Below are 27,224 nucleotides of genomic sequence, written 5' to 3'. Positions count from 1 at the left end.
GACCTATGACAGGATTTTTGATATTTGAAATATTGTTGCCATGGCAACAGGTCAAACTGTAATAATATTCTTGAGTGTTTTTGAGGCTCTTAACATGCTTCAAATTGCATGAAACTCGACACACACATCAATATTGTCAACCAGTAGACATGGACAAAGCCATAGAAATGGGCATGGTGGAGGGGCTCAGTAGCGCCACCTTTTGACAAAAGTGGGGGGGTTAGTTTTTCCTACAGTCACCAAACTCGGTACACATATTGTTCTCATCAAGCCGGACAATTTTCTAATTTACATTCATTAGCTCCGACCAACAGGAAGTCAGCTATTTTGGTTTGAATGTTAATTTTTTTGAAAAAACAGGCTATGAATTTTATACTACTACTCCTACAGGGTTTATCCAATTTACACCAAGCTTTTTTTTAACTTGTTGCTAACACATTGGAGTTGTTTAATTGCAAACAGATTTTGGATATCTCAAACGGTTTGGCCGTGGCGAGGCAAGGAATTTATGGCAAGAAAAGGGAAACAAAGTGTTATAACTTCTGCATACCTTAATTGATTTTGATGAAACTTCGGCTTAGTCTTCGTTGTACAAGGCTGATCACATGGATGTGACTATTGTGATTCAAAGTCATAGCGCCACCAACTGGCAGCAGAAAATGTGTCACTTTCAGCATACATTGAGATCACCCTCTTATTTTTACCTGATTTGCTTCAAAATTCATCAGAATAATGTTAAAACTTGGCACATGTAATCCTTTGAAAATGGGCAGGGAGGAGGGGCTCTATAGTGGCACCTTGTAGTGCAGTAAATGTGGAGTGAATTTGACATAGTCCTTTGATGTTTAACCGTTTTAACTGCCTATTGCCCGCTGTGCACAGTTGCCCTGAAGCCACCGGGGTGGCGGTGCCACCGGGCTTGGGCCCGCCATCGCTGCTCGCAGCTATATTTATTATTATTTTTGTATGTCTATTTCTGTTTTTTCTCTCAATGCCAGAGGTCTAAGAGACATTACTAAATGAAAGGCTTTGTTCCTGTATGCTAAATCGTTCAAGACTGACTTTTGTTTTTTTCAAGAGTCCCACTCCGTTGCCAGCGATACTGCATTTTGGAAAAATCAGTGGAACAATGACGTTTGGATGGCTCACGGTTCGGAGCGTTCAGCGGGAGTTCTGACTTTGAAAAACTTTTTTGCTGGAGAGGTTTTACACCATTTTAGTGACCCAAGTGGACATTTTTTGCTTATGGTCATTTGTTTAAATAACACTGTGATCATACTAATTAATATCTATGGTTACAATAGTTCTAATGAAAATGACTTACTGCTTGAAGTGATAGAAGAGAAGATATTGCTGTGGCTTAATGCATACCCAAATGCCTTAGTTTTCATTGGTGGGGACTTTAATATTGTGCCTGATAATAATCTTGATAGACTACCACCTAAACAGTCTGCCTCTACAAATTCTAAATTAAAGATATTTATGGACAAATTTGATATTATTGATATTTGGAGGGAGAAATTTCCAAGCATTAAATCCTATACTTGGAGTAACAAAAGTTGTTCTAAGCAATCCCGCATTGATTACTGGCTTGTTTCACAATCTCTCAGAGATTTTAATGTTTCTGTTAGTATCCTACCTTCCCCCATGACTGATCACAAAGCAACTCTTTTTCAATCCCCTCTATCCTTAGCTCTCTCTTCTTCAAGTCCTCGAACTTCTTATTGGAAGCTTAACACTTCTTTGCTTAAGCATGACCAACTGAGAAAAAATATTTTATTTTTGATTGTGTATTACTGGATCAAAGCACAAAAGGAAAATAAATACAGCCTCAATTGGGAGCTTCTTAAACACGAACTTGGCAAATGTGCTAGAAACTTCGGCAGCCATCAAACTAAACTTAAAAAATGTGAAGAGGAGACTGTCATTTCCAAAATAATGACTCTCTGTGGTAAAATGCAGGATGGTCTGTCAGAAGCTGAGTTGGTAGAACTTACTGATCTACAAACTCAATTAGACTCAATATATAAATTTAAGGCAGAAGGCTCTTTTATTCGGTCTAGAAGAAGATGGTTAGAGCAAGGAGAGCAAAGTACAGCATATTTCTTCAGAATGGAAAAGAATAATTATAGAAGTTTAACTATTAATTCTTTAAATATCAACGGTACTGTTATTTCTGATCCTACGGATATTGGCATATTTTGTGCAAGCTTCTATTCTAATCTTTACCAATCCAAATACTGCAAGGACTCAGCTCTGTCCTTTTTCCAGTCTTTGAAGGATGTTAGGACATTATCTAATGATGATAAGATCGCCTGCGATAAAGATATATCCATTGATGAAGTAATGGAGTCTATTGAAGCTCTTAAGAACAATAAGTCCCCGGGCACAGATGGGCTGACAGCCGAACTTTACAAACACTTTTCCCTAGAGCTAGCACCTTTCTTGCTTAAGATGTATTTGGAGAGTATTGCTTCTGAAACACTTCCACCTACTTTATCACAGGGATTACTTACTTTAATACCTAAACCTAAGAAAGACATTTTATTGATTGATAATAACTGGCGTCCAATCTGTTTGTTAAATTGTGATTATAAGATATTAGCTTTGTTACTGGCTAAAAGACTGAAACGTGTTCTGGGTACAATAATAGAAGAAACTCAGTCAGGTTTTATTCCTAACAGGCATATTGCTAATAATATACGCCTAGTTTTAGATTTGTTAGACTATGATGATCTGATTAGCGATGAAAGTTTTATTCTTTTTTTAGATTTTTATAAAGCCTTCGATTCCCTTGAACATGATTTTATTTTACAATCCCTGTATAAATTTGGTTTTGGTGATTTCTTTTGCAAAATTGTCCGAACTTTATACAAAAATGGCAACTGCTCAATTAATCTTAAATCTGGCACTTCTCCCAGATTTAATGTGTTTAGAGGGGTTCGCCAGGGTTGTCCGGTATCGCCTTACTTGTTCTTACTAGCTGCTCAGCTCCTTACTTCTTCTCTGTTGAGTCGTCAACTAAAAGGTATTAATATAGCTGATAAACAGATTCTTATAACCCAATTAGCCGACGATATATAACTCTTTTTAAAAAATGACTCACAGATCCCTATCGCTCTTGATCTAATTAAACTATTTTCTAAAGCTTCCGGTTTATTTCTGAATTTAAATAAATGTGAACTCCTTCCCTTAAAGTCTTGTTCTGCTTCTTTCCTGCATAGTATTCCGGTTAAGACCGAAGTGTGTTATTTGGGTGTGATTGTTTGTAAAGATGGTAAAATGAGAGGAAAGTTAAACTTTGATCCAGTAATTACTAAAGCTAATAAAAAATTTAACTCCTGGCTCCAAAGGGACTTATCTTTACGGGGAAGGGCTCTCCTCGCTAAAGCCGAAGGTGTTTCTCGATTGACCTACCCTGCTCTTTCCTTGTATGTAGATAAGTCAATTTGTGTGAAGGTTGATAGAATGCTCTTTGACTTTTTATGGAAACACAAGAGACATTACTTAAAAAAATCTGTTGTCATAAATAGCTTTGATAAGGGAGGTCTTAACTTTCTTGACTTCGCTTCTTTAAATAATACGTTTAAGATCAATTGGTTGAGGCAATTTCTGACTGATTCTGATTCCATATGGAACACTATTCCTAACTATATCTTTTCTAAAGTCGGTGGTCTTCCCTTTCTCTTAGTATGTAACTACAATATTTCTAAATTGCCCATCAAATTATCAAATTTCCATAAACAGATGCTTTTGGCTTAGCATTTAATTTACATACATAATTTTAGTCCCCACAGGTATTTTATTTGGAATAACCATGATATCCGATATAAAAATAAAACTCTTTTTTTTCCAGACTGGTTTACTAACAATATTCTTTTGGTTTCTCAACTTTTAAATTCAAATGGTCTTTTGTTTTCTTATTCTGAATTTTTAGCTAAATATTGTATTCCTGTCACCCCACAAGACTTTGCCATAGTGATGGATGCTATCCCTAGTGGAGCTATTGCTCTTTTAAAAAACTCAGGAGACTCTTCACCTTTTTTTACCTCTTGGGCTCATCCTTTTGAGACAACAATAGGGAAAGTTTGTTTTTTGTCCAGTCCTTCTCTCAGGAATAGAAGGATTAGACAACTCTTTCAGAATGATATCATCACTGTCCCTTCTGTAATATCTTATTGGAGTAATTGTTTTAATAATATTCCTTGGAAGAAAGTGTGGTCTTTACCCAACAAATATTTAATCACTAATAAGGTTAAAGAGGTTTCATTTAAGTTGTTACACCGTTTCTACCCTGTCAATCTTTATATCCAAAAAATGTTTCCTGAGAAGGATTCTCTATGCTCTTTTTGTGGGGGCGGAAGATGAGTCTATCCCTCACCTTTTCTGGGAGTGTGTTCATGTAGCTATTTTTTGGAAGAAATTTTGTTTATTTATACATGCTTCTTTTTTTGAAAATTTTTCTTTGACATTTAAGGATGTATTATTTGGATTATATAACTCCGATAAAAATCTAAAAGACAAGTACTTTCTTATAAATCTATTTATTTTTCTTGCCAAGTTTTTTATACATAAGTGTACATTTTTGTCTCTTAAACCTCTTTTAATTATTTTTTGTCAAGATTTGAAATGTTACTTGGGCACTATTTCCTCTTCCAGCAATGTCAAAGCCCTAAAGTCCAATTCGTTGTGCACAAAGTATAATATTTATGCCTTTTTATGATGTTCAAAGAAGAAGGAAAGGGAAAGGAAAAAAGGAAAAAAAAAAAAAAAAAAAAAAAAGGACCCTTCTTTTTCAGTATAATTTAAGTTATATTACCTCTGGCTCATAGGTTTTTTTTTTTATTATTATTATTTTTATTTATTTATTTATTTTTTGTTTGTTTGTTTTCTCCATTGTTCATATATTTATTTATTTTCTCGTTTGTTTCCTTACTGTTTTTGTTTTTGCTTATAATTCTATTGTTGTTAAATTCTTTGAACTGTAATTTTTGTCTTTATATGTCAATAAAAAAAAAAAAGTTTGAAAAATGCAAAAAAAAAAAAAAAAAAAAAAAAAAGATCTGCAACGTCGGGCGGACGTTGGGATACATATAAAAACACAAACAAACACATTCCCACCTGTGAAAGGTTATCCCGTTTCTTCGGGAATTTAAATCGCGGCAGTTGATACAACCAGAGACTGCACAATGTTGTGCCATCATCTCATTGATTTTCCTGTGAGTGACGACATCATCCGACGTTTTGACCGTTCCAAGATGGCGGACGCGTTAACATGTCTGAAGTGGTCGAATGTGGATCTACGTATGCATATCTATGATGGACAGGCCCACATCTTTTACTTCCTTTAGCGTCTCTGTTTCCTCCAGAACTTTCTACAGCTTCAGAGGGAAAGTACGGAGAGAGGACCGATGGCAACCAGCGGGTGAGTAATTTAAGGCCTTTTTAACCTTTTTAAAAGCTATATATATATATATATATATATATATATATATATATATATATATATATATATAATATATAATATATTATAAAATGTGATTTCATTGCAGGCGTTTTTCTGACAGTTTCATAGACGAGGATCCACAGAGAGCCCTTGAGGTAGGCGCTTGTTCACTATCACCTATATTTGCAGTTTATAATAGGCTACTTCATACTCCAGACGTGTTTATCTGACTGTAAAAATTTAAAATTTTTCTCTCGCGATGGGCTGCTTGGTGGTTAAGGGTGCTAGCCGTTAGGCTAATTTTTTTATTGTAGGTTTATAATGTACAGTGTTTGCTCGATTTGAAGCTTTTAATTGACAACGACATTTTTAATAATAATGTGCAGTCCTGTACTTTGTTTGTTTTGTTTTTTCAATGTTTGGAGGCTCTATGTGTGGAGAGTCTTATCAGCATAAATAAATCTAATGCCAGTTAAATCTCAAGGGCTGTGTCCGAAATGGCACACTAACTTACTACTTACTGCTTACTGCCTAGTACACAGTGCATACTGCCTACTATTTTTTTTGAAGTATAGTGTGTGAAATAGTAGCTTGTACAATATACAACGAATAGCATGCTATAGTTTCAAATTAGTATGCTACAGTATTGTTTAGTGATGGGCAAATGAAGCTTCATGAAGCACTGAGGCTTTCCCCTCATTGTTCCGGGAAAAGATTCAAAGCTTCGAGAGCATCGAAAACAGCGTCATCTGGTGTTTAGTAAAAAATAAATCAGCCAAATCCCTGTGAAAGAAGCTTCGTCGGACGAAGCAGCCACCACACATTCCATAGATAGTTTCATGTTATGTGCTCAAATAAAATACTAATAGTGCGTGTTTGTGTGTGTGTGTTGCATTTCTCTCCGTGATAAATTCATTTACCCATTAAACTGTGTCATTTATTGCCAGTATGAGTTTCAATATGATGCAATAGAAGAATAATGTACACATAGTCTTTATGAATTGGATATGGCAAATATTTTATTTTCCTGAAATAATTTGTATTCTTCATATTACTTGCATGACTGGGTATTTAAAAATGTAACTGAATAAGTCTGAATGAAAACCTACTTGTAAAAGTAAGATCTGTGGGTCGAACATTCTGACACGCAAAGTGAATTGCGCACGTGATTGTACAGAAAGTGAGGCTTCCTTTGTCATTGATCACGTGATTTCTATGTTACCAACACAAGCCTCAATATAAACTATAGCCTACAAATAAAATAGACTTGATTTGACTTGATTGGAAATGGGTCATAGAAATTAAAGTACAAATTACATGCTACTAACGATATTGTTTTCAGAAACACAGCTATTTTGTAATTTACAGAAATGTGTACATTTATAATTATTCCCCCTTCCAGTTCACTCATGCTGCACTCTTCACATGCATTGCATTGTAGGAAACCGTATCCCATGCAGTGTCCTCAAATGCATACATCAGAATTCGGCAAATATATTAGTTAATCCTGGTATTCCTTCCATACAGAAAATTCATACTACTCACTGTATAGACCAGCACTTCTCAAAGTCCGGACTCCGGTCCGAATCCGGACCCGCCTCCATTTAGCAGTAATTGTGCATAAGGGATTAAAAGTCTGGATTTCCTACTTTGATAAACGCATGTCAAAATCATTTGTTTAGTGTTTTATGTCTTTTTGGAGATGGTCCGAAATTAAAGCGAAGGCAAGATATTTTAAGTTTTCCTCAGTGATTCAGTTGCCATGACATCCAGTGAGTGTATACTTTTGACGTAATTGGGCTATAATGCTTTATTTGTCATATAAAATAATTTTGGTGGAAAAAAGGTTGAGAACCACTGGTATAGACATTGCATACTGCAATACAGGAGCTGTATGGTAGTATTCCATTCCGAACTCAGCTTCCATACTGATTTCAGTGTTCTTGAGTTGTATTTAGTAGATGCTGACAAATATAGTAGGTCATCTGGGTATCCCATGCATACAGAAAATGTGCATACTATGCACAGTATACATACTGGATACTGTAGAAATAGTAAGAATGGTATGAACACAGCCAAGGTTATAGACCAATTTGGAGCTGATGTCACACTTATGTCACTTGCAGCTGTGCGTGCAGAGTGGTGGCAGAAAAACAGCAGAAACAAGTTGAGGAAAATGGGCAAAATCCATAGAATAAGAAAAATGTTTTGTTCCTTTTTGGATGTCAGAATCGGAATGCAAAAAATATAGTCTTTTTGACGTTTATGTTGCAAGTCACAGACTGGACTGATGAAACCTGCAATGATTAACGTTAGTCTACTATTAAAGCATGAATTTGATGTAAACCGTAAGCAGGGTTGGGGAGTAACGGCATACATGTAATGGCGTTACGTAATCAGGATACAAAAATTGGTAACTGTAGTTCGTCACAGTTACGTCAAAAAACAAAGTAATCATAATACAGTTATATTTTGTAAATAAAGGGAATTCTATCAAGATTACAATGGTTTCATTTAAAGCTAAATAAATTAGTATTTTGACATCATAACGCTATATTAAGAGCTGCATGATTATAGTTTCTGGTTATGTTGCCAGTCATGACTCAAGTGAGCCATCTGCTGGTGTATGCGCAAATAACGCCTGTCTACAATCATTCTCTGCAGATGCAGGTTGAGATGCAGCGAAGTTATTAACGATGCTTTCTGCGGGGAATTTTATTTTGTTTTCAAAGAGGAAAAAGGTAACAACATGGTTGTACAGAGTAAATTGTGCCTTCCAGTTATGAAGATGCTTTCTTTAACAAAGGACTCAACATCCAACTTAAACATTGCAGTTACGACTGGCACGGAAATCACGTTAGCTAAAATGTAGTGTTTGTCAGTGATTTAAAATTCCATAGTTTGTATGATCACATTTTTGTGTACATTTTTTTTTTAGTGGAAAATGAGCTGGAAAATGTAGAAATTAGCACGAGAGTCCCCACAAAGGGGAACCCCCACAGCTAACGCCCCTGCAGGGTCAGTCAGTGAAATTAAGATCAGTGAAACCTTGATCATGTACAGTATCTCACAAAAGTAAGTACACCCCTCACATTTCAGCAACTATTTTATTATGTTCTCAAGGGACAATACTGTAGAAATGAAAATTGGATATACTTTAGAGTAGATAATGTGCAGCTTGTATAGCAGTACAGATTTACTGTCCTCTGAAAATAACTCAACATACAGCCATTATTGTCTAAATAACTGGCAACAAAAGTGAACATGTCAAAACTGTGTCCAAAGTGTCAATATTTTGTGTGAGCACCATTGTTATTTAGCACTGCCTAATCCTTCTGGGCATGGAATTCACCAGAGCTGAACATGTTGTTGCTGGGATCCTCTTCCACTTCTCCATAATAACATCACGGAGCTGCTGGATGTTAGACACATGCCGCTTCTCCACCTTCTGCTTGAGGATGCCCCACAGGTGCTCAAGAGGGTTCAGGTCTGGAGATATACTTGGCCACTCCATCACCTTCAGCTTCCTCAGCAAGGCAGTTGTCATCTTGGCGGTGTGTTTGGGGTCATTATCATGCCGTTCAGCCCAGTTTCTGAAGGGAGGGCATCATTTTCTAGCGCTTTGGGTTCTAGAAAAGCGCATTATAAAAAAAATGTATTATTATTATTATTATGTTCTGCTTCAGAATGTCACAGTACATGTTGGAATCCATGTTTCCCTCAATGAAGCAGAGCTCTCCAGTACCAGCAGCACTCATGCAGCCCCAGACCATGATGCTACCACCACCTTGCTTGACTGTAGGCAAGACACAATTTTCTTGGTACTCCTCACCAGGGCGTCGCCACACATGTTGGACACCATCTGAGCCAAACAAGTTTATCTTAATCTCATCAGACCACAGGACATGGTTCCAATAATTTATGCCCTTGGACAGGTTGTCTTCAGCAAACTGTTTGCGGGCTTTCTTGTGAGCCAGCTTCAGAAGAGGCTTCCTTCTGGGAAGGACGACAGCCATGCAAACCAACTTGTTGCAGTGTGCGGCGTATGGTCTGAGCACTGACAAGCTGACCTCCCGCTTCTGCAACCTCTAAAGCAATGTTGACAGCACTCATGCATCTGTTTTTTGAAGCCAGCTTCTGCACCTCTTGCACAGCACAAGGTCTCAACTTCTTTGATTCAACTTCTTTGGCCTGTTCCGAGTGGAACCCGTCTTGGAAAACCTCTCTCTATGACCCTGGCCACTGTGCTGTAACTCAGTTTCATGGTGTTACCGATCTTCTTATAAACTAGGCCATCTTTGTGGAGAGCAACAATTCTAATTCTCAAATCCTCAGAGTTCTTTGCTATGGGGTGCCATGTTGAACATCCCGTGATCAGTATGAGAGAATTGTACTCAAAGCACCAAATTTTAACTGCTCTAATACAAGATCCACACATTTGTATGGTCCTGTCAAGCAGAGAAAAACATGAACATGATGAATGGGACATGTGGCTTTGCATGGTTAAACAACATACAACTGTTATCACTTTTAGGGTGTACTCACTTTTGTTGCCAGCTATTTTGACAATAATGGCTGTATGTTATGTTATTTTCAGAGGACAGTAAATCTATACTGCTATACAAGCAGCACATTGACTACTCTAAAATGTATCCAAGTTTCATTTCTATAGTATTGTTCCTTGAGAAGATTTACTAAAATGGTTGCTGAAATGTGAGGGGTGTACTCACTTTTGTGAGATACTGTATTTTGAAATAGGCTAATATATAGATGGTGTAGACTTTTTTAATGTTATGTATAAATTATAATTTTTCCCCCTTGTACATGTTAAAGAAATAAAACCATCTGTAATACAAAACTGTAGCCACTAGCTGTTTGTATAGCCTTTTATATGAATATGGTAACACTTTTCAATAAGGTCTCATTTGTTAACTCTTTGAAGTTATTACTTTTTGGGAACACCAGTGCCACCTTCAAAAAGTTAGGAGCACCAGCAAAAATTTAGGAGCACCATATCTCTCCTAACTTTTTGAAGTTGAACACCAGTGCTACCAAGTAAAAATTCACATTCAAATCTATGTTCGTGCTGCAAGAGAGAGCAGTTTTGAACCATACAGTGGTTATTTCTGTTACAAATGTTCAAATGATCACAGAAGTACTGAGATAAGTTTAAAGTTAGTATATAAACACTGATGTCTACGATAGTGATCAAAAGAGCAAACCACCTTTTGAAACAAACTTGGCACGTCAAATAATGGTTGTATCAAATATATCTTATGCCACTAGGTGGAGACAAGTTACTGTTAAATTTATTTGTCACTGAATTATTCATTCAGAAGATTTGTTCAAAAACACTGATTCATCCTGTAATGAAACAAGTATTTATTAATCAGTCATTCAATTCATTCAAAACCATTTTTAAATAATTTAAACATTTTTCAGCAATTAGAGTCCAGCAATTAATATTTTGTCAGAACCGTTATTTTGTTTAGTTGTATATTCAGAATCGTAGGAGAATCGTGATCTCTATTTGTAACCAAAAAATTTGTGATTCTCATTTTATCCAGAATCGTGCAGCTCCCTCTACATATAATGCTCTGCATTAAGCCTTGTCATGTGCTTGTTGGAGTAAAAAAGTTGCTTGTCTGGAAATAGGATTGTGTTTTATAATTTATTCTGAAGCAATATTCTCATCAGTGTTCTATCTAGCTTTGACATATTTAGTTCTGCATATTTTACATTTTTTCCTTAATCTTATTAAATGCTTTATTTTTTATTTTTTTAATTTGTTTTTAATTCTTAAATTTGATCAATAAATTCAATTGCAGCAGTAAACATTTGAAGTGGATCAAAAAAGTTAAAGTTGTCCTAAGAACTAAGTTGTCCTAAGAAGAATAATTTAAGACAACTCTGATGAAAGGTTTTGATCCACTTCAAATGTTGAATACTGTAGAATAAGACACTGTAGGGCTGTTACCAATTAAATTAAATACAGGCATGAAAATCCCTCACCTTTCGGCGAAATTCGCCGTTTTGAAACCAAAATAGGTGACCTACGTGAATCGTGTAGATTCGATGAGAAAAAAAATTTGGGAGGGGGGGGGGGGTGCCAGAAGGGAGCGCGAGATTCGGTGAACTGCGAACAGGTGCGCATGCCAGAAGGGAGCGCGAGTGCATGGAAAATTAACGCAAAGGGCCTTGAATCACCAGTGCAGACCACCATCAGAAGCTGAAAGCACGCCTGGCCTCTGCGATTTATTTGACTGAATTTGGTGAGTGATGGCAGGGCTCGACAATAAGGACTGCCCGATGGCCAGTGTGAACGACGCTCGGGACAGTAGACGCACTGGTCACTTGCCCGATCGGACCAGTGCTGTAGGGTGTGCGTTATATATTGTCTATAATATCGTAATTGTTGATTTAAAAATCTGAAATGATCGAGTATGTCCCTCACTTTACAAAAACATAGTCTACATAGTCTACTAGACATAGTCTAGTCACAGAATTGTTTTGCGTCTTTGAGCAACACTTCCTGAATGAATCAGCCGCTTGAATGAATCAGTTGAATCTCAATGATTCGCTCATTAACAGTGATTCGCTGCCACCTACTGGCGGGTTTAATTTCACATTTAAAGTGTCTTCATTTTTTTAAATTTCAAATAACAGTATTTAACGTTTTATATTTTGAATATTAAAAACATTTTTTATGCATCTGTAACTGCTCTTGATTAACTTTAATAGTTATCTATTCTGTAGTTATACATTAGATTACAATTTCTGTACCTGAAAATCTTCTGTTTAAGCCTACATGAAAAACTTGAAAATCACCATTTATTTAATTTATATTGTTTGTTCTGTTGTATTTATTTGTGCTATTACTCGTAATTTGATTATTTGTTACTATTTTACTACTTACTGTTTATTTGTCTAACAATATTTAATATATTTAATCTAGTAGCTTTTGGTGTCATAATCTTATTTATTGAGGTTAAATGTATCAAAAATAATGAAAACAATAACTATGCTTATTTTATAGGCCCATTTTCTTGTCTTTTACTTTTATTAATTTTTTTTTTGTGGGGCCCGGAAAATTTTGGCGGGGCAAGTAAAAATTTGAACCACTGGCCCAAGTGGGCCAGCAGAAAAAATCCTTAGCGTTGAGCCCTGGATGGTTTCAGTAATTTTAATATTTTCTGGTATATTTAAGTTAAGTTACCCAGGAGCTCTGTTGACATAGACTTAGCTAATGTTAGCTACAGCAGGACACAGCAGGAGAAAACGCAACGTTAGCCAGCTAGCTAAAGCTCCGGTGGAAAATTATTAGCTAACGCTACCGTTTTTGAGGAGGTAGATTTTGAGGTGAAGGGACTGACAAGGCAGAAGGTAAAGTGGTCCACCGTTCTATCAATAAGTAGACCTGCCAACCTGTATTCAATTTGCGTAGCGGATCAAATTTGGACTTCAAAGTACGCTGGTATGATTTGTCAGTCTAAACTACGCAAAAACCTGGTGCGTGAAGGAGAAAGTGCACGCCTCTGTGCACGCGCAGTCCTCAAATCAAGCAACAGCAAAAGAAGAAGAGTTTGACCAATCATAGCGCCAGGTTCTTCCCCTAAATATACTGTAAATGTTAGACCCAGTGACAGGCTGGCATGAAATGGCTTGCATAATACTTAGTAAGGAGGCCATAATAATTTTTGACTCATGGCTGAAGTTAAGTTTCTCCAGCTCTCCCCAGGTTGGCAAAAAACGCATCTCAAAATGCATCAGATTGATGCTTTAAAATATGGAATATTTAAAATTTTCTTTCGGGGGACCATGCCCCCGGACCCCCCTAGAGGGGTAATGTCCTTCTCACCTTTTTCACCCCTGACCCATTTTCATGCCTGTAAATAATTTACACTGAAAAATTACAACTTTATTAAATAATTTTGAGAATATTTTAACTTTTTTCTTTTGAATATACAAATAAGAAATGTTGGAAAGAATGATACTTTTAAACATGACACTAAACCATCAGTAGGTGGTGGCAGGTGAACATCTTAATGAGTGAGTCATTGAGTCATTAATTCAAACAATTCGCTCAAATGGCTGATTCATTCAAGAATGAGGCAGTTGTTTATGAATGGCTCGTTGAATCTTTGACTCAACCGATTCATTCAAAACGCTGAATCATTCAGACTAACTTGGCAGAGTGTTTCCTTGAGATGCGCTATGGTTCTGCTGTGATCTTTGGAACTAATTTCACTGCCAAAACACAAACAGTCAATACTGCGTCTAAAATGTAAGTGATTTAATTTTAACTACTTGTTTATTGAACTGTTGTATGAAATTAGTGTCACATTTTCAGTCGTGATGGTATTCAGGAAAGCACTCTTGGTCGTCTAATGTTGCTGTATCATATGTTATAAATATGAAAAACTCCACATTTTTAATTTTACCGCAGTATGTTAACTGAGTTTCTTTGCGTGTGCTGCGCTCATTTGTTTTGATTTCCCCTCAAGAAGCTGTGCGAGCCTCAACAGCGCAGCCTACATTTTGCGCTCTAGTTAGCTCTGTCACGTGACAACAGAGTGCAGTGAAAGGGACTGATTGATGGCTAATATTAACCAACCTAAAATCTGCTTTAAACTTAAGAATGTATAGATGAAGTTTGATTATGTGATAGAATGGTGGGCCGGTTACTGTATCAGCTCACAGCAGGCACATACTGTGCAGTAATTAGTGAACATTTTGGCGAGAAATGAAAATGGGTCACGCCTCAACAATTATTTGCACTTGCACAAATGCTCACAAATATATTTTTTTGAGGTCGCACACATTAAATAGTTATAGCGATGTGGCTATAACTATATTTTGGCGTGTAGATTTTTTCAGGCAAGGGCATGTATCAAACATGTCAAGTTTGAGGCAGATTGGACATTGTATGCTCGAGTTACAACTTCCTGTTTCATAACGATAATAGCATGCTTTAGCACTCAGCTAAGTGTTGCTAGCATGTTTTAGAATGTTTCTAGCATGTTTTAGTACTCAATTGCATATTTTATTATGTTGTTAGTAGTGCATCACAGTGTTAAACAGGTCACCTCCTGTTGCCAGTGGGAGGTGCTATTACTATAACTGAATATTATAGTGAATATTATAATTAATATGATGTAGATGTGTTCAGGGCAGGACTGTTCTCAAACGTGAAGTTTGGGGCAGATTGGACATTGTATGCCTGAGTTAAAACAACTTCCTCTTTTGTGGCATTAATTGCATGCATTAGCACTTAGCCAAATGTTGCATGCTTTAATGTGTTTCTAGCATGTTTGGTACTTTTGGCATATTTAAATGTGTTTCACGGAGTGAATTACAGTGTAAAGCATGTCATTTCCTGTTTCCAACAGGTGGTGCTATGACTAACTGAATATTTGCAAGTAGATGTCTTCAGGCCAGTAATCTTATCAAACGTGTAGTTTGGGGCAGGTTGGACATTGTATGCCTGACTTAGAAAAGCTTCCTGTTTCATGGTGAAACATCAGATTTTGTCAGGCCGCTATGGACACGCCGTTCAAAGAAAACTCAAGATCTTTGCAATGTAACATCGCTAAGGCCTTAAGATTAGACTGACCAAGTATGATGTTCTGATTAAATCTCAATGGCTACGTTTATATTCACCCAAATAATCCATTTGTACACTGCGTTCCAAATTATTATGCAAGTGACATATCAGTAAGATTTCAGTACAATAAACATTCAGATTTTAGTTTTTCTAAGAAAATGTTTGTTTGTTTATTTATCCATGTCAGTAGTGTTAACATATACCTTGTCACTTTTGAATGATTTATGGCTTTTGCCTATGATTTATTGCACCCTCATAATTCTCAGACTGACAGCTGTCAGATGTCAGGACATATGTCAGGTAATATATGACCCATGGTGTTACATTGTGATGTGGCTATGTGACTTCCTATGCCAGTGGCTGTATGACTTCCCAAGCTGTTGTCTGTACGTGTTAAAAAACAGATCAAACAGGGGGAGACTTCTGACTTTTGATAGGGTATCACATCTCTCACTCAGCAATGATGTTTTATGATTATTCCTTCCTTGACTGGTGGCTCCTTCTAGTCTGATGGTGCAAAAGGCGTCACATGTCTGTGACTGTGCTTTCTTTGATTGCGGGTTGTCTTAAAAGACACCCAAGCCTAGTTTGTGTTATGCTGACATCTCACCAGGAACAGTAATGGCTGTTCAATACAGTATATTTTAATTGAGTCAAAATATTTGGGTCAAGACAGTCAGATAGACAATCATCCCCCAACACAACAATGGGTATATCCATTTAAATAACCTGTGTGTGTGTGTGTGTGTGTGTGTGTGTGTGTGTGTGTGTGTGTGTGTGTGTGTGTGTATTGCCATCATAGTACGATCAGTAGTACCTGAACTATAGGTTAACATTAGTGCCTAAGACAAAGAATCAGAAATATTCATCAAGCCAAAGAGTCCTCATTACCCATACACCACAGAATAGGTGTTGTTTGGGAAGATTTTCTTTTTTTTTTATTTTATTTTAGAACATCTGTATCTGTTTCCAAATACATTGATATGATCATTGTTAAAAAGACAAAAGAATGAAAAGCATTTGTTTATTTAACTCACAGTGAAGATGTTTGTGAGTCAACCTGATGGGGGAAGTGCATACTATATATTTCTGTGTTAATGGTTTTACGACGGTTGCTAGATGTTTTAAGAATGACACTTCATCAAAACCTTTCTGGTGATTCTCTGGGCTCGCACACAAAAACATCTTAGACTGATTTAGTGTACATAAATTTGTTCAGTTCAATTCCCATTTATTTGTATAGTGATTTTCACAATACGCATAGTTTTCAAGCAGCTTTACAGAAAATGCATGTCAACATTTACAATTTAAAGTGATCTGTTATCAGAGGTGACTGTGTGCAAGTTATGTAATTTCATAAATGTATATACAATTCACGCAGTTAGCTAACAATCTATTAATTTAAATGTATTAATTTAAGGCAGAAAACAACAAGCTCACTGAAGTAATGATTACATGTTAACAAATGATTAAGATATATAGAAAAATTTAGCATTGGTGCGTGTTGATCCAAAAATGTTGTCATCTGAAGACCTCACAGCGGGTTGGGGTCATATCTTCACAAGTGTCGAGACATCTGAAGTGTTCATAAGATCTGAATGTGTCTTTACTTTTGATAAATTTTAAGAAACGTTTTAGTTTTAATTAACTTATAGTGTGTGTGTGTGTGTGTGTGTGTTTAAACATTTATACATTTGTTTGGTTTGCTGCAAAAAACAATGCATGTTGTCTATTGTTTTTAAATAAAACTTTTATTTTTTTCTTTAATTGTGTTATGTTGGGGGTCAATTTGACCCGTTTAGATTTTCTAGTTGTTGGAAATACTGGTTAACCTATGTTTTTTTTTCTTGATATTTTGTTACTTTTTCTCATTTATCATCATGAACATGCATGCAAAGTTTCAACATGCTGGTGTTTTTTGACATATACAAACAAAATTACTATTACGTTCGTGATGTTCGCGGGTCAATTTGACCTGCATATTTTAACGCTCTAAGGCAACTGTACTGACCCAAAATAATAACATTTCTTGGTTATATTTTGTTATTTTATTTTTTTACTACCTTATGAAGCTAAAAAATTAGGTTTTCTACACTTATTTCAATACAGAAAAATATTTTGTCAGCCACAGATGGTAAAAATTACCTATCATTTATTTTTTCAAGCTACCTGATATAATATTAAACCGTGTTTTTTTTTTTTTTTTCTTGAAATTTTGTGACTTTTTCTCATTTAGGGTCATGAACCTGCATGCAAAGTTTCAACACACTGATGTGTTGTGAAATGTGCATACAGAAATTTTATATGTTCGTACTGTTCGTGGGTTAATTTGACCCCCATAGGCAACCATTTAAAATCAACTACAGACCCTAAATTCAAAACACTTCTGTGTTGTATGTCAGAACTCCTCAACTCTAGTACTGATGTGTCAGTGTCTTAATGAGTTTAACTGCTTTTTATTTTCAACGTTTGTGGAAATCTAAAGTTGTTTTACCTGTTAATTATCTATCCCACTTTTTGAACATAGATATTAAAATGACTTTTCTAACTTAAATTGTTAAAAATGTTGAATACTTCAGAGCACAGACTTAAGTTTGGTATCTTTTTAAAGGGAAAATGTCACAGATTATTGTAGAAGTAAAAAGTAAAAAAAAAGTTGTAAAAGTAAAGTTTAAAAAAGTTTATGAAAATTTAAAATATATAAAATATATATTTTTTTATATTTTATATAAAATATATATTTTACAAAACATTTTCAACTCTAAAACATCAAGAAAATCAAAGTTAAATATCTGAACAAGTTCTGTGCCGAATTTTAGGTTGATATCTCAAAAAAACAAGTTTTAGTAAGATTTTTTGTGCGCAGTACCAAACTTTTTCACTAGATGACATCAAGACTCCACTGGTGACTCTTCGATTTCCATATATGGTTTGAGTGATCTGAACCATATTTTCCATACTTTTCAAAATATTTATGAAGTAGACATCCTATTCATTAGAAGTTTGGGGAGTAATATTAATATTTGATTTGAATTCGATCCCTAAAACACATTAAAAAAACATAAGGAAAGAATCAGAGCGTGTTATAGTTTGGCACCGCATCACAAATGAAGAATCTATCGCTATTTATCTATTGTTCTGTCATTTATTTTGAAAATCAGTCACCAAATATGAAAACTAGAGTCTGAAAGCTTTCAAACGATATATAGTTTGTCAAGATTACTTTAGGTTTAGACTAAGATATTATTGTTATAAATGTATAATGGTAAATGTCCCACAGGTCGGGGGAGGGGCCATCTTAAAAATAGTGGTTAAAAATATTTTTATTAATCATAAATTCAGATATTTATTCTTTGTAATGTGTGAAAAATATTGATATTAAAAGTTAATTATTTAAACATGATTGTATGATTTTTTTTTTTTTTTTTTTTTTTTTATAGTGTGATTTTTGTGGAATTGTATAGAATCCAATTAGGGTCTTTTTGACCCGCACCATCACGATCGTACACAGAATTCGAACAGTGCATGAGGGTTAATTTCTTTTAAAACAGTCTGATGACCATTTTTATTTTATTTTTTTATTTTTGTAAAGTAGTAGTAGTAGTAGTAGTAGTAGTAGTAGTAGTAATGTAGCCGAGTGGTTTCACACGATGAGTAAACACATGAGTAAAACTTTTTGGATGTGTTTGTAGCAAACACATCATTTTCACATAGAAAACTTTTAAATGTATGAATGAACCTTTTTTTTTTCTTTTGACAAAACTACATTTCAAATTATTTACCTGAGGTGTTTAACAAACACAAAAGGAAGTATGTTGATCACTAAGTTTAAGCATATAGTACAAACACGCAATGCTCTAGAAAGCTAATCTAGGTGTTATCTTTGTGAGGTCAGAACACAAAACTTTTGTGTTGGGTGATCCAGACAAAATTCATACTAAAAGAACATATGGATGTCATTTTCAAACTGAGAGTATGCTTCAATGTGTAATTACACAATATTTTCAATTATACAATATTTTCAATATGAATATTACGTTTCAATGTTTTTTACTAACACTTTTTTTTTTAACTAGCACATCAACATCTAGCAAATAAATTAAAGAGATGGAATTTAACTGTTACCATCTTCTATGACCCCACATGTACAAGTAACTGAACAAGTAACGGAATGTTCTATCACAGCGACATAACATACACGTAGATCTTTTTCTCTGCATGTGTGTGTGTGTGTGTAAATAGTTATGCTAAAATCTTGTGCGTATTTTTACACGCTGACATATTTTGTCAGGGCTATGTCACATCGCTGTGATGCAAAGTTCCACAGTCTATAGATAACTTTCAGACATAATCTTTATACAGAATTATGTGTATCTAAAACACCTAACATTCCTAAAGTCCAAATCACTAAGAAAAATGAGTACAGCATGTATTTAAAAGTATAGTTATTATAAAAACACATACACGCACACAAAAAAAAAAAAAAATTGTGAGCAGTTGTGAAAGTTTGTAAATGTGGTTTTGTAAGTGGTGTTTTTTTTAATTTTTTATTACTCCACTAGTTTTAGTTCAGATAGCAGATGACGCTGTTCACATGTTGTTTGTTTTCGGGGTTTTTTTTTTGGTGAAGACTGTTCTTTGAGAGTTCTCAACGTTCACTATAGGAATAAATGAAAATGAGGAACTTAAGTGATAGCCTTTCTATTCGAGTGTTTGAATACTATTGATGTTTCTTTTAGTGCAACTTTCCAGCTATCTATGATATGGGATCACATGAAGCATCAACACGAAAAGTAAGTAACACTGTTTTACACTTAAAACTATTATGATGAATCACAACTAAGTAACGCCCTGAAAGCTGCACATTTTATTTTTTAAGTTTGAGGTTATTAAACAGCATACCACGCTCTGGTAAACCCGAAGATAAAATTAAAAGATTTTGTGTACACAAAACACCATGAAACTTCAAGAGCCCAAATCACCAAGAAAACACGGTATACTATACAAGAAAAGCACTGTTTATAATAAATACAGACTACAGAAAAGTCATTCATGAGCAATTTCTAAGTTTGTTACAAGTTTGTAAATGTGGTTTTGCAAATGCCATTTTTACTACTCCACTAGGTTTAGTCATCTTGTTCAGATAGCAAGTTACACTATTCACATTTTTGTTGGTTGGGATGTGTTTTGTTTTAGGTGAAGACAAAACAGTGTAAGTTTATGCTTTTCCTCACATGGGAAAGCATGTGTCATGAAACTTTTTCAAATGTATGACTGAATGTTCTCTTTTGATAAACCAGCATTTCAAATGCTTTTCCTAAGGTGTTTAACGTCTGCAGAATAATTTCTTTCAACATCCCGCTTGAAGTGAAAGATTATAGTATGTTTTTAACTATTATCACCATCTTCTCTGACTCAAACAAAGCTACTTTATGTGCTAAAAATCTTTGTTCATTTATGCTCTTCTGTCAGATTTGTTAGAGGGACTATGCCACACTGATGTAATGCAAACACATTAAGAACCGTAAAGTCACATGCCTTTGTAAAGGCTATAGATAAAATCAAACACAATCTTTATACATGTTTGCACAAAGTCAATTAAAGACATCGATTTACTACGAAAGTGTTGTAAGGCATATAGGAAAAAACAATTAGCTATAAGGAAAGCTATAAAGAAGAAGTTTGTTGATTTGTAAGTGTCATTTTTACCACTAGTCGATGATGCTGTTTTCATTTTCTTTTTTTTGTTTTAGTACATTTGTAGAGTTTGTAAAGTCTATACTCTGAGCGTGGTCAAATGTGTTCATAGGAGTTAATGAAAAAGGAGTTAATGAAAATGACACTGCTTAAGACTATTCATGCCTTTTTTTTTTTTACACCAATACTTTGGCACCAGTGTTTTTTGGTGTCTGTCCTTTAGATCTGATCCAGATGTTGTGTTCTATGTCTATATAATTTCTTATTCTTTTTATGCAAAAAAAAAATGTGATAAGCAGTTTTTGTCTTCATCAGCAGAATACTAAAATGGTTTAACATACTGTAAATGTCAATAGTTATAATTAGCAAATGCTAGTGAACTGTTTTTTACTGAGATAATTTACAGTTATACGTAAAACAAACTCAGTATCAGTCAGTTGGATTCTAGTTTCTACTGAACATTGTTATTGTACCATGTTTAACAATGCTGGTGTTCTCTGCCTCATCAAACTTCACACAAGTCACAAGGTCTTTCCCAGTGCTTGTCTGACTCTGAAAGCAGACCAAATATAAGGATGTAACAGTTTGGAGACATTTGTGTTTTCTTTGATATGTTTGCACTTTTCCTGAAGCACACTGTTTTCGAAATTGTCTACCTATTTTTAATACATTTTCAGTGTATTGCTGTGTGATTGTAATGTGTGTGTGTGTGTGTGTGTGTGTGTGTGTGTGTGTGTGCTTTCCTTACACATGGCAAAAACAACTTTGAAAAACAAACTGTTTCCTTGAATCTGTTGTAATGTTAGTGAACTCTAGGTGTTCTTGGCTTGTTTGTCCGTATACGTTCCCCATGAATTTGCTTGACTTAATAAAATAATGGTTTAAATCATCTTCTTCACTTGAGATCTTTACATTATTTTATTATACTATCCTATTTTTAAAATAGTGCTATTTTGGGGCGGTATGTGGATATTGAATTCAGCACAAGGAACTCTGAAATATTTTATCTTGTAAAACATCTACGTAGCGTTTTAAATAATTTAAGATAATTATTTTATTAAGATAATTTAAGGTTTTTTATGATTATTTTATTTGTACCTCCTATAGAATCAGGATTGCAAGTTTTGTAATACTGTTTTTTAATGAGCTCAGACATGGTCATAAAATAACAAGTAATCAAACTTTTATTTCAACATTGTTGATTATACACTGAAGTTGTGAAGAAATGACATTACACACATAAGTAAAACTGTAATAATGACATTGGTGGTCTAACCATAAAAGAAAATCTCTGCAAGCTATCATGTTTCGGTCTAGGGTGTAATTGACCAGTGTTTCAACAATTTTTGACGATGGTGGTATCATCAGCATTGTTTGAACGCAGTGAGACACAAACATCTGTAACAATTGTACACATACAGAGAACCACAGTAACTCCTAACTCTTCGGTACATCCAGACATTACATCCAGAACTTTTCTTCTTATTACACAGATTGGCTCTTTGGTGTAAACACACATGCTCGTCACATCAGAATACCATGAATTTGTCAGTCCTCTTACGACATCCATTTCATTTTGAGATTTGTTACACATTTGGTATCCCCCTCACAGGCCTTATTTGAATCATATGCAGCATCGATGATCTTGTGCATCAAGCCAACCATCGGTCCTCTGAAATATTCTTTAAACATACAGTCCAAGATCACTTTTAGATGACACTCATTGCCTGTGGCGCACTGGCATGCGGGGTGTCGGTGCACAGCCTCATCAGAACTCAAAGGTGGGTCGTTCTCCATCAGCTTTTGCGTAGACATTTCAGAAATCCACTGCGTTGAAGATGGATTTTTCAGAACTCAACTTGGTGCACGGTATAAACTTTGTCCCCTATTTGATGGTGAAAGATTAGAATAGTTCCTGGAATATCCTGTGAGACAGTCCTTACATGTAGGTCTTGTGCATTCATGGTTTGAAGTTCAGGTTTTTGGGTCTGATCCCCCAAAGTGTGAGTCAAAGAAGCGTCAGGCTCAGACAGACAGGAATGTTGAAATTGATTTTGGTCCATGTAACAGACAATGTTGCTTCAAATTTTGCTCGAGAGATGTTTGCAGCAGCACAGCAGTCCACGTTGGTACAGTTGTCTATAGGTTCCAGCACCAGCTCCCCCACACTGATTGGTTAGGAAACCCATGTTCCTTGCGATAACTGAGCACTGAGCTGTAGAGTTTATCATTACAACTGACTGGGGACCGCCCTCACCCCCGTTGAGCGGGGTGTAAAGGGGTTGTCGTCAGGAAGTAATAAATAATGATATAAAATTAACGACACAATGTGAAACAGAAATAGCATAATGTAAAAGTCCTGCATATATCACCAGAGATAAGTTTACTTACTCATTTCACTCAATCCAGATATTTTGATTAAAAGTTACGAGGTCAAAAAAACAAAAAAAACACTCATGAATTGTTCACAATAAGATAACATTTAGATAAGATGGAATTTCATTCTATGGCAAGTTTAAGTTAACATCTATACCATTAATAATTGTAAGATGTTCAGTTAAAGATTTTAGTAACATTGTCATATTAAGGCGAGACACGGCAGGTGAAAACATCGTTTTTTCATGCAGTGGTCAATTTTGAGATTTTGGGCCAGTTTGCTCCCTTAACATGTAAGCTTTCATGTCAAAATAAAAAATATGTCAACATTACACATTAAGGTGGTTATTTCATTATTTTGTCAACTTGCGCCTTTAGATTTCTATCGGAAATCACCAAAAGTTAGCATTCTAACGCGAGCTCCCGTGCCGTCTCCATTCACAGAAACATGTCATGCCTCGTATCATTGTAAAGCTCTCAGTCTCATTAACAGCAATGTCTAATCCAAATATGGACATTTCCTTTGTAGAAATAACCAACCGCGAAAGTTTGCCGGGGAATCTACAGCCGAAAACCACATCTGATTGATCGCTGTGAATTTCCGACTACGTGATTGGTTCTCAGGCGTCACGCTTCCTTGTTTATTCTGCGCCTGAGAGAGAATGCCGACAACACCGAAATCAAAATACGGCAACAGCTGTCACTTGCAAGAGCTAGTAAAATGAAAGTAAACAACAGATTAGACGATGAAACCCCATCAGCGAGTGTCTCATCGCGTAACCTATTGTTTGGAAAGGGAAAGAGTGTGTTGGAGGGATTGGGAATGACATCCGCGCCACACAGGAATATGGCTCATAATTCACGTCACACGATTGTATGAATTACTGTAGTCGTGTTTGTGTTGTCCTAACTGTGCTGGATCAGGGCTGAAAATTAACATCGATCCACAGAATCATGGGTTCTGTAGTAGTGTGTTGCTGGAGTGTAGTCTGTGTGAGAGAGATAGGTAGGCCTACTGCAGAAGTTTGCAGTTTTTGTGACTGCTGTTATGTGTGTTTGTTATGGTAGTTCTCTTCAGCTTAAGGCTATTGTTATTAATAATTTATTCATTTATCAATTTCCATGTGTTTTAAATATTACATAATACTGATATTAATAAACTGAATATATATTATGTTTGTAGGTTGGGGGTTTCAATAGAAATAAATGAACTTATACAATATAAAAACTTTAAAGGCCGTTTTCTCAAAATGAGTTTTTTCTCACTCTCAGAGTCAGATATATCCACTTCAGTAGCACCTACAAGCACCAACTTTTCCAGACTTATACTTAACTATATTCTGAAGGCTTTTACAGAGGGATTTGTTGATATATCATTCCTATCCTGAATTATGGGTCATTTTACTCAAAAAAACATGGCGAAAATAGGTTTTTTAAGGCTATTGTCAGTATTCTCTAATTTACTAAAGCACAAAATAAGATATCCAGAATCCCTTCTGTAAAAGCCCTTTCATCTAATATGTCAACAAATATAACCAAAAATTTTAAACCTGGACCATTCCAATTTTCAGATTTTGTTTTTGGAAATGTATGCAAATGAGCATATATTTAAGTATATAAGGCCTCATTTGCATATTAAAACATAAATGTACACAAAATTTGTAATACATTTTTTTCTTATGTTTATGCCAGTAATAAACTGGAGAAGTTTCACAGTGATATCTTTTAATTTAAAAAAAATCCCTATTCACCTGTAGTGTCTCGCCTTAAATTGTTTTGAGTAAAATTAAAATGCACTGTATATATTGAATATAACACTACATATTGATAATTTTAGTGTTTTTCAAAACATACAAACACTTTTAAATTCTGCAAGCTGAATAAACCATTATTATATCTGTAACATAGAGATTCTTAGAAGCCAGGGACATTAGATCCAATCACATATTTATTAAACAAAAACAATTAAACATATAGCAATGAACAGAGGGATTGGGCCATCTTCATGTAGAAACTCATCTGTTTCATCAGAATTTCTTGTCAGTGTTACAGACATCACAGATGTTTTAAGAGTTTTTGGAGTAGCCATTGTAATTCTGGAGCTGTAGAATGTCTTTGTGTTTTAGTTACTTTATCCTAATCCTTATTTAAATACCAAATTCAGGAGATAGGGCCTGTAGGTGTGAAACATCCAAGGATGTGATGTCTGGATGTACCGAAGAGTTAGGAGTTGTGGTTCTCTGTATGTGTACAATTGTTACAGATGTTTGTGTCTCACTGCGTTCAAACAATGCTTATGATACCACCATCGGCAAAAATTGTTGAAACACTGGTCAATTACACCCTAGACCGAAACATGATAGCTTGCAGAGATTTTCTTTTATGGTTAGACCACCTGTAATGTCATTATTACAGTTTTACTTATGTGTGTAATGTCATTTCTTCACAACTTCAGTGTATAATCAACAATGTTGAAATAAAAGTTTGATTACTTGTTATTTTATGACCATGTCTGAGCTCATTAAAAAACAGTATTACACTTATAACTTGCAATCCTGATTCTATAGGAGGTACAAATAAAATAATCATAAAAAAAACTTAAATTATCTTAATAAAATAATTATCTTAAATTATTTAAAACGCTACGTAGATGTTTTACAAGATAAAATATTTCAGAGTTCCTTGTGCTGAATTCAATATCCACATACCGCCCCAAAATAGCACTATTTTAAAAATAGGATAGTATAATAAAATAATGTAAAGATCTCAAGTGAAGAAGATGATTTAAACCATTATTTTATTAAGTCAAGCAAATTCATGGGGAACGTATATGGACAAACAAGCCAAGAACACCTAGAGTTCACTAACATTACAACAGATTCAAGGAAACAGTTTGTTTTTCAAAGTTGTTTTTGCCATGTGTAAGGAAAGCACACACACACACACATTACAATCACACAGCAATACACTGAAAATGTATTAAAAATAGGTAGACAGTTTCGAAAACAGTGTGCTTCAGGAAAAGTGCAAACATATCAAAGAAAACACAAATGTCTCCAAACTGTTACATCCTTATATTTGGTCTGCTTTCAGAGTCAGACGAGCACTGGGAAAGACCTTGTGACTTGTGTGAAGTTTGATGAGGCCGAGAACACCAGCATTGTTAAACGTGGTACAATAACAATGTTCAGTAGAAACTAGAATCCAACTGACTGATACTGAGTTTGTTTTACGTATAACTGTAAATTATCTCAGTAAAAAACAGTTCACTAGCATTTGCTAATTATAACTATTGACATTTACAGTATGTTAAACCATTTTAGTATTCTGCTGATGAAGACAAAAACTGCTTATCACATTTTTTTTTTTTTTTCATAAAAAATTATTAAAAGAAATTATATAGACATAGAACAAAACATCTGTTTTCTGGATCAGATCTAAAGGACAGACACCAAAAAACACTGGTGCCAAAGTATTGGTGTTAAAAAAAACACAATAAAAAAAAAAGGCATGAATCATCACACCTTTCACTTAAAACTACTACTTATCAACTGTAATTAATTTACTTAACTGTTGTTTAAAGACAAACACAAAAGAGCTGTGTATCTATGACTGTGCCTTGAAATGCACAGCTTTAAGTGTAATAGTTAGAAAAGTTTGAAGTGTAATAGCTGTATAACAGAAAAACAGCAAGACTCACTTTTCATGTTGGGGCTTCGTGTCTTGTGATCCTGCATTGTAGACAGACCAGAAAGATGACTTAAAATAAATATCATTTGTTTAGTCTTAAGCAGTGTCATTTTCATTAACTCCTTTTTCATTAACTCCTATGAACACATTTGACCACGCTCAGAGTATAGACTTTACAAACTGTACAAATGTACTAAAACAAAAAAAAGAAAATGAAAACAGCATCATCGACTAGTGGTAAAAATGACACTTACAAATCAACAAACTTCTTCTTTATAGCTTTCCTTATAGCTAATTGTTTTTTCCTATATGCCTTACAACACTTTCGTAGTAAATCAATGTCTTTAATTGACTTTTGTGCAAACATGTATAAAGATTGTGTTTGATTTTATCTATAGCCTTTACAAAGGC

At 35.0% G+C, this 27,224-nt stretch overlaps 1 protein-coding gene across 1 annotated transcript in view; it reads left to right on the top strand.

The window, feature by feature from the left end:
* The first annotated feature begins 5,265 nt into the window (after positions 1-5,265).
* LOC125275690 (protein SGT1 homolog) overlaps positions 5,266-27,224 on the top strand; it is a 49,154-nt gene continuing 27,195 nt past the window's right edge. The window contains exons 1-2 of the mRNA XM_048202873.1: positions 5,266-5,425; positions 5,553-5,601. Of these exons, the coding sequence (XP_048058830.1) occupies positions 5,412-5,425; positions 5,553-5,601 (63 nt within the window). The 5' untranslated portion in view covers positions 5,266-5,411. The remainder of the gene's footprint in view (positions 5,426-5,552; positions 5,602-27,224) is intronic.

Source organism: Megalobrama amblycephala, linkage group LG9 (assembly GCF_018812025.1).
Source record: "Megalobrama amblycephala isolate DHTTF-2021 linkage group LG9, ASM1881202v1, whole genome shotgun sequence".
Classification (NCBI taxonomy): domain Eukaryota; kingdom Metazoa; phylum Chordata; class Actinopteri; order Cypriniformes; family Xenocyprididae; genus Megalobrama; species Megalobrama amblycephala.
Note: the sequence above shows the minus strand (reverse complement) of the source record. Positions and strands in the feature narration are given on the sequence as shown.